Source organism: Gekko japonicus, unplaced genomic scaffold, assembly GCF_001447785.1.
Source record: "Gekko japonicus isolate JY-2015 unplaced genomic scaffold, Gekko_japonicus_V1.1 scaffold3718, whole genome shotgun sequence".
Taxonomy (NCBI): domain Eukaryota; kingdom Metazoa; phylum Chordata; class Lepidosauria; order Squamata; family Gekkonidae; genus Gekko; species Gekko japonicus.
The window spans coordinates 103,554-112,369 of NW_015169287.1; the positions used below are offsets into that span (position 1 = coordinate 103,554).

General features: G+C 51.0%; 2 protein-coding genes across 2 annotated transcripts in view; one reads left to right on the forward strand and one right to left on the reverse strand.

Moving 5' to 3' along the window:
- PDZD3 (PDZ domain containing 3) overlaps positions 1 to 1,429 on the forward strand; it is a 34,664-nt gene extending 33,235 nt beyond the window's left edge. The window contains exons 8-9 of the mRNA XM_015416575.1: positions 1,329 to 1,364; positions 1,412 to 1,429. Of these exons, the coding sequence (XP_015272061.1) occupies positions 1,329 to 1,364; positions 1,412 to 1,429 (54 nt within the window). The remainder of the gene's footprint in view (positions 1 to 1,328; positions 1,365 to 1,411) is intronic.
- Positions 1,430 to 5,632: 4,203 nt separating this feature from the next.
- CCDC153 (coiled-coil domain containing 153) overlaps positions 5,633 to 8,816 on the reverse strand; it is a 19,259-nt gene continuing 16,075 nt past the window's right edge. Inside the window, exons 5-6 of the mRNA XM_015416577.1 lie at positions 7,862 to 7,992; positions 5,633 to 5,915 (exon numbers count right to left, since the gene is read on the reverse strand). Of these exons, the coding sequence (XP_015272063.1) occupies positions 5,787 to 5,915; positions 7,862 to 7,992 (260 nt within the window). The 3' untranslated portion in view covers positions 5,633 to 5,786. The remainder of the gene's footprint in view (positions 5,916 to 7,861; positions 7,993 to 8,816) is intronic.

The window sequence follows — 8,816 nt, forward strand, 5'->3', positions numbered from 1 at the left end:
CCCGTAAGGGAGGCCGGGGGGGGGGGCTCTGCAACTTACCTGGCTGCTTTTTGCTCCTCATGGCCCGGCTGAGGGCTGCTGGGAACAGGGGCGGGGCTTGTTGCATGTGCCCGCCCCCTGAGCTCCTTACTGCCAAAGCTCCACTCCTGTGCACTGCTCCTGCAGGAAATGACCCCTGGTAATGTGTATCCTAAAGAGATACCGTCACAGCTGAGGACTGGGTGGGATGGCCTTGGACGTCTTCCAGCAAATACAGGCCCCAGAGGCCAACTGGATTAATAGCCATTCCCCTTCCTCATGTAATCCTGGGAGCTAGATTTCAGGAGGAAATGGAGGGGAGAGAATTGTAGAAAATTCTCAGGATCCTCTGGGAAACGCTATGGCAGAGTGCAATCCTATGTGCAGTTACTCCAGGTGGATCCTACTGAAACCAACGGATTTAGAGCCAGTTTGGTGTAGTGGTTAGGAGTACCACTGGCTCTGGTTAGGAGTACCACTGGGAGTAATCTGGGAGAACTGGGTTTGATTCCCCACTCCTCCACATGCAGCTGCTGGTGTGACCCTGAGTCAGTCACAAGTTCTCTCAGAGCTGTTCTCTCAACAGCAGTCCTCGAAACAGCTCTCTAAGAACATAAGAGAAGCCAAAGTTGTGTCAGGCCAAAGGCCCATCCAGTCCAACACTCTGTGTCACACAGTGGCCAAAAATACCAGGGGCCATCAGGAGGTCCACCAGTGGGGCCAGGACACTAGAAGCCTTCCCACTGTTGCCCCCTCCCCAAGCACCAAGAAGACAGAGCATCCCTTGCCCCAGACCGAGAGTTCCTATCTACACCTTGTGGCTAATAGCCACTGAGGGACCTCTGCTCCATGTTTATCTAATTCCCTCTTGGAGCCATCCATGCTTGTAGCTGCCACCACCTCCTGTGGCAGTGAATGGTCATTCACTCAGCCCCATCTACCTCACAGGGTGTCTGTTGTGAGGAAGGGAAGGGAAAGGAGATTGTAAGACACTCTGAGACTCCTTCGGGTAGTGAAGGGCAGGGTATAAATCCAGTCTCTTCTCTTCTTCTAGACTGGAGTAACTCTGTATAGGATTGCTCTGTTGAATGTGTATAAAGCTGATACAGCTTTGTAGCACGGATCTGTCAGAATAAGGGAATAGTCAATCATAGGACCGCCCTCCCCAGTAACCAGCTAGGACTGTTTCGGACACTCTACCTTGGGGCCAAATGGGTGGGATGAGTGGATCCCTTTATTCCCTGAGAATTATAAAGCGCCTCTGAAGTGTTCCAGCCCTGCTGTGTTTGCGGTTTCTTTTGCTTTCCCAGGTTGGAGTGTCACCTCTCGTCTTCTACGATGACCAAGTGGCTCCGTCGGGATTGTGTGCCAGCTGCGGCTCTTCTTCCCCCAGGATATGTCAGGAAAATAGCGTCTCCACCTTCACTCCTTGTCACCTTGATACGGACCTCCATTGGAATGCGCGGCCTCCCAGAGGTGGCTCATGGGACTTCTCCAAAGAGGTAACGGATGTCCTATGTGGGATTCAAGGTTGTCGATATCCAGGTGGGGCCTGGAGATCTCCCAGAATTACAAGCCTTCCCCGGGCAGCAGAGTTCAGTTCCTATGGAGAAAAGGGCTGCTTTGGAAGGTTGGGCTCTGTGGCATTCTACCCTGCTGAGGTCCCTCCCCTCCCAAACCCCGCCCCCCAGGCTCCACCTGTAATGATTCCTTGTTTTATGAGTGTGTGTGTGCCTTTAAATGCTTGGTTGGAGTGCATGGTGAGTAGACTAGAGTGATTGAGAGAGACAGATGTGCTGTGATTGGTGGATGACAGAGTGTGGGACGGATTTTTGAAGTGAATCTGTGTGGGTGTGTCAGTTATGAGAGACAGTTGGAAATCAGTTGGAATTGTTCAGTTAGAGAGTTAAGTCAGTGAGTGTTCAGTTAGTTCTGAGTGAGTTCTTAAAGAGTGCAGTATATATGTCCTTAGCCTGCGTGGCTGACTATAGGAAAGGACAATAGCAAAGAGTGACTCCTGTTAATGTTGGAACTCAGCGTCAAAACAAACAAAAAGTAAAGGAAAAAAGACTGTGTGTGTGATACATTTGATAGACATATTTTCAAATCCCTTTATCCAAGATAGTTACAGAATAACCAACCTCATATTTTGTTCTTACTTCAATAAATCATCTTTTGTTCAAGTTTATCCCCGAATTTAGTTCTATCTTTCCTCAGGACCACATAGATCCCTGAAAAGCCCCGACTCTAGGTCACCTAACCAGCAACAGAAACAGAGAGAAGGTTGGAAATCCTTAAATTCCTGGTGGCAGCAGAAACTACCATGTTTACAAAAGCAAAGAGCACATTTAAAGGGAAAAACAGTCCTCCCTAATACGAGGACGCCACACCACCCCCAAAGTCTCCAGGTATTTCCCAAACCAGAGTTGGCAGCCCGAGTGGAATTCCAAGTACAATGCCCGGTCAACACAGCAGGCCCGTAGCCAGGATTTTTAAAGTCAGGGGCTATTTAAATTTCTTAGGGGGCACTGGCTAATAAAATTAATCCGGGGGCGAAGGCCGTGATGCCCTGGGCTGGATGAGAAGTCAGGCGGCCTTGCCAGCAAGTGGGGGGAGGCTAGCCCCAAGGTGCCCCACCGTAGCTACGGGCCGGCAACACAGACAGATTAATCCAATCAGACACAACTATCTGTGCCTGTGGCCATCGCTGCATCCTCCGGCAGCAAATTCCGCATTTTAATCACTCGCTGCCTAAAGAAGTGTTTCCTTTCGTCCATCCTTCCTGCGTTTTACGATACTTTGACCTTTGTTCCACACAGGAGCAGGACGGACTGAGCCAGCCCTTCTAGGGCCTGCTGCTTCATCGCTACCACAGGCACCTCCGAGTCCCAGTCTTTGCGCAGGCTCCCGTTGGTGGGAGAAGAAAGCACCTTTTGCACAGATGCTGCTGACGTTGCACTTTGATTCCTCCCTGGGCTGACTCTTCCTGTCCCTCGGCTTCCCCCGTGATGACTCCATCTTCACACTCCGAAAAAGCTTCGTGTGGATTCTTAACAACAGGACTTTGGATTGAAGCTGGGTGGGGGAGGCAGTGGAGAGCAGGAAGCGACAAGACTCCTAAAAGAAGACGGCCCTTTTAGCTGTATTTGCGTTGCGAAGATGCCCGCATCTCATTTTGCAACACAGAATGTAAGAGAAGCCAATGTTGGGTCAGGCCAATGGCCCATCCAGTCCAACACTCTGTGTCACACAGGGGCCAAAAAGACCAGGTGCCATCGGGAGGTCCACCAGTGGGGCCAGGACACTAGAAGCCCTCCCACTGTTGCTGCCCCCCAAGCACCAAGAAGACAGAACATCCCTTGCCCCAGAGTTCCTATCTACACCTTGGGGCTAATAGCCACTGATGGACCTCTGCTCCATAGGCTTATCCAGTTCCCTCTTGAAGCCGTCCATGCTTGTAGCCGCCCGCCACCACTTCCTGTGGCAGTGAATTCCATGTAAACTTTCCATGTCATTCCACGTAAACAGAGATGAACTTTCTCTCCTCTAAGGTTGCCAAGTCCCCCCTGGCCACTGGTGGGGGGCGCGAGAGTAGGTTTCCCAGATCTGGGTCAGGAAACTCCAGGAGATTTGGGGATGGAGCCTGGTGAGGACAGGGAGGTCATTGGGGCACCATGTTGTAGAGTCCACCCTCTAAAGCATCCATTTTCTCCAGGTGAGCTGCTCTCTGTAAAGTCTGGAGATGAGCTGTAATTCTGGGGGGGATCCCCAGGTCCCACCTGGAGGCTGGCATCCCTGCTCTCCTCCCATCATAGACTCATAGAATGTCAGAGTTGGAAGGGACCCTGCAGGTCATCTAGTCCAACCCCCTGCACTCTGCGGGAGCACAGCCGAAAGATAGCCCTACAATATATGCGAAAGATGGTCATCCAGCCTCCGCTTGAAAACATCCAGCGAAGGAGCATCCACCACCTCCCAAGGCAGACTGTTCCACTGCTCAACCACTCTTACAGTCAGGAAGTTTCTCCTGATATTTAGCCGGTATCGACTCCCTTGTAATTCCCACCCATTAGATCTAGTCTTGCAATCCGGAGCAAGAGAGAATAGATCTGCTCCATCTTCTACATGATGGCCCTTCAGATACTTGAAGACTGCATTCATGTCCCCTCTAAGCCTTCTCTTTCCCGGGCTAAACAGACCCAACTCTTTCAGCCTTTCCTCGTAAGACTTGGATTCCAATCCTCTCACCATCCTGGTCGCCCTCTTCTGGACACGCTCGAGCTTGTCAACATCCTTCCTAAAATGTGGTACCCAAAACTGGACACAGGACTCCAGGTACTGTGAAGTACTGTCAAGTTTTAGTGGGAGTAATTCTACCCCCCCCCCCAGGGATAACTAATGCCTGTTCTTTGCAACAGAGATTAATAAGGGAGAGATCAGTGCTGCTGGAAGCAAAAGCTCTTCTCACAAGCCTGAACAAACTCTGAGTCCAGTGGCCCCTTTATGACCCACAGAGTATAAGCTTTCGTGCACCTGCATACTTCTTCAGAACTCAACTCAAATTTGATTCACACTTTGTCCCATTCAGGGGTCATTCCGTAGAAAAAGAGCTAGGGGAACTCATTAGCATAACTCATTAGCATATGCCACACCCCCTGACATCACCGGAAGTGTGTCATAAGGCCACACACCCCGCCCCCAATGGTACCGGCCGCCGCCGCCGGCCTTGCAGCTCCACTGCCGAGCCCCATGAGGGGCCCAGCGGTGGACCTGCAAGGCCGGCGGGAGTGCAAGGAAGCCCCGCCAAGGCCCTCCCTGGCCCCAGGCAGGCAGGGGTGGGGAGAGGCGGAGAGGAAGCAACTTACCCTCCCTCTTCTCCTGCCTCCTCCTGGCTGAACGAAGGCCGGAAGTGGGGTGGCCGGAAGCAGGGGGAGGGGCTTCGTCATGTGCCTCACCCCCCGTACCTCACCCGGGGGAACTGCGATCCCCCGCTTTCCCCCCCGAAATGACCTCTGGTCCCATTGCTTCTGAACAATCACAGATCTGAGTTACGCAAGGGAGGGGATTTGGTGACCGAAGGAAAGGCACTCCGTCCCTTCTTAGAGGCACACACTTTATTATACGAAGGCTTTCACGGCCGGAGTTCATTAATTGTACTCCATCTTTCTGTGTTATACCTCTGAGGATGCCAGTCCCAGCTGCCGGTGAAACGGCAGGTCCTACAATGCCAAGACCACGGCCGTGCAGCCTGGAAATTCTACAACAAACCAGGGCTCTTTTTGTAGAAAAAGCCCAGCAGGAACTCATTAGCACAATAGGCCACACCCAACAGCAGGAACTCATTAGCATATTGGGCCACACCCCTGCCAGCACAGCTCATTAGCACATTAGGCCGCACCTCCGTGTTACCAGAAGTGTGGTCATCCAGCCACACCCACCTTTTGCTTCTTGTTCTGTTTACCTTGTTTGTTGTCCAAACCCAGGGCCTTTTTTTGGAGCAGGAACTCCTTTGCATGTTAGGCCACACACCCCTAATGTAGCCAATCCTAATGAGTTTCTGCTGTTGGGTGTGGCCTATTATGCTAATGAGTTCCTGCTGGGCGTGGCCAACTTGGGAGCCAGCCGGAACTCCGTTCCTGTGCGTTCCTGCCCAAAAATAGCCCTGAAACTAACACCCTTTGTTATCACTTTGCGCGGTCCTGAGGCTGAGCAAAGTTCAAGTGGCAATGCTAAACCGTGTGGAACGATACGCTCTGGCAAACGCCCCTTCAGATCTCCAGTGGGTTGAGTCCAAACTCCTTCAGCCGGTCCTTATACTCCAGGTGGAGGGCCGTTGCCTCTTCCTCCCAGCCAAGTTTGGCAGCCTCCAGCTTGGACAGCAGAAGGTCTAAGCTCCCCTGCAGAAAGAAAAAAACACTAATGGCAGTGAGGGGAAGGAGTGTGCGGGAGAGATGGGATGGCCAAGGCCAGGAACGCAACAGAACGGAGCTGGTGCAGGATTGTTTGTCAGAGACTGTTGCTTTGCAGGGTGTGCTGCTTTTAGAATGTCAGTCGCAAAGTGCCCGTTGTCGGTCAAACAATTAATGTCCAAAATAATGGTTGGCCAGGTTTCGAATCACAGGGGACATTTATTTTCAGGCCCATGCATTGAAAGCAAAATCCCCTTTGCAAATAAATTTTTTAAAAAGGATGGTCTACCTCGCCAACTTGTGTGAGCGAGGAGAAATAGGTCCTTTCCGCACTTGGATCTCATCCCTGGTTTTATCAGAGTTCAACGTGTGACAAAATACCTTGCATTTATCCCTGGTTATAACAGTCCTTTCTGTCATGCCTGCCCTTGACTCAGCCCCAGAGCCAGCTCCTGACAGCCTAAGAGGGGAGGATTCAGTGCCTTTAAGAGCTGAAGAAGCATCAGGATCTGCACCTACTGTAAGTACTGAGGAGGATACACAGCAATCTGAGTCAACTACAGGACAGTTTGCATCTGGGATTGAGCAGGCCATAAGCAGCTCACCACCTGCATCTCCCCCACCTGTAAGTAGGCTTAGGGATCAGAGACGTCAGGAGCTGGCTAGCCGACGAAAAGAAGCACGTTCAAGAGGGCGGAGATCCTTGAGCCCTGAGTTTTAACAGCAGCCAGGACCTCGCACAAAGGTGCTAATGAGTTAATGGGCCAGAGCACTATTTAGTAGGGCCTCTGGCCATGAGCAATTTGTGCTGGCAACCTCGTTCGTAGAACCAGAAGCTCTGCACCTTGACTCCTGTTTGACTCGGTGGCTGTTTGCCTCGGCTTGTGTTTGGACTGCTCTGGCTCCTGACTTCCAGCTTTGAACCTGACCACGCCCTCGGCTTTGCTCCCTATACTCTGACCTCTGGTAACATTTGACTACGGCTTTGTCTGGTGTTTTGGGACTTGTTTAATGCTCTGCTGACTGCTCTCCCGGCTGACCTTTGGACTTGTATTGTGACTCCCCCTGTCTGCCTGCCTCCCTGGGTCTACCGTGACACTTTCTGCACTAGACCTTAAATCCTGGTTCAACCCTGTCCCTGAACTTACATTCTACACTACACGCGAGTTCAGCCCTGTAATTATCTCGGGATATTTTTACATCCTAAACTACACTCGAGTTCACCCCTCTAATTAACTCGGGGTATTTTTTGTTTCCACATTACATTGCGGTCACCCTGGTTTCTCCCCACACTTGTCCCGGGATAAATGGATGCTGTTACAACTAGGGATACATGCAAGGTATTGTGTCCTGAGTTGAACTCTGATAAAACCAGGGATGAGATCCAAGTGCGGAAAGGACCAACATCATCTGTTTATCCCGGGACAAGTGTGAGGCAAAACTGGGGTGACCTCAATGTGATGTAGAAACAAAAAATACTCCAAGATAATTACAGGGGTGAACTCGAGTGTAGCGTAGAATGTAAAAATACCCTGAGATAATTACAGGAGTGAACTTGCGTGTAGTGCAGAATGTAAAAATACCCCGAGATAATTCCAGGAGTGAACTTGCGTGTAGTGCAGAATGTAAAAATACCCCGAGATAGTTACAGGGGTGAACTTGCATGTAGTTTAGAATGTAAGTTTGGGGATGGGGTTGAACCAGGATTTAAGGTCTAGTGCAGAATGGACCATAGTCAGCCACTGGGCATCCCAAAGACACCCCTAGCGTGTGCTTAAGACATTTTCTGGGCCCAGAAGTCTGTGCAGCACGCCTTGTACATCCCGGAGATAAATACCAGCCATGTGTGGGAAGAAGAGTGTCCTCCACCCTTCGCCTCTGAGGATGGTACCTCACCGGCGGTCAGCTTGAAATCAACCCATCCCCAAACTCACGTGCAGGATTTTTTCATATTCAGTTTCCATCCCATCAATCTTGCGTTGCATCCTAGCAATCGCTTCTTCCTTCTCTTCCTGCATCTTTTCCTTTTCTGCTCGGCTCTGGCGCACATCCTCTTGGCAAGCAGCTGCAGGGCAGAAAAAAAAAGGGTGGGGGATGTAATAAAAGAAAGTGGAAGGAAGGCAGGAAAGCTGCGCATGTGACAGATCAGAGATATCTCAGAGGGAAGGAGGGTTATCCTGAGAATCTGAAGACCAGCTTTTGAGCAAACAATGGGGTACAGACCGCAACCAATGCTCCCTCTAAGATATGGAGTCTTGTGAGCAAAAATTCTACTTTGCGAGCTCCTGGCATTAAAGTTGTGAGCAGGCGATTTGGCGACCGCATAAATTAAGTTTGCTCAGGAGCCATCTGAGCGGAGACAAAAATGTGTGAGCCGGAGGCTAAAAAACAGTGAGCTAGCTCACACTGACTCAGCTTAGAGGGAACACTGGTACAGACCGCAACCCCACAGGGCCTGCAGAGTATCTTTACCACTATCTTTTAAGCCCAGCTGGGACGCTTTCAGCAATGGGCACAGGGGGCAGCTGCCCAGAGCCCATGGCCATCTTGTTTGTGTGAGTGAGGAACTTGATAAATCCACTAAGATAGATTCAGGTGGGGTCGCCATGTTGCTCTGAAACAGCAGACCAAGGCTTGAGTCCAGTGCCACCTTTAAGACCCACAAAGTTTTATTCACCATATGCATGGTGTAGTGGCTAAGAGCAGGGGTCATTTCGTAGAAAAAGAGGTGCAGGAGCTCATTAGCATAACTCATTAGCATACCTCATTTGCATATGCCACACCCCCTGACATCACCAGAAGTGTGTCTGAAGGCAACACCCACCGCTCAGGCTCCACTGGACTGTTTTGGATTGCTAGCTGTTGGGGGGGGGGGGGGATGGGCGAAGC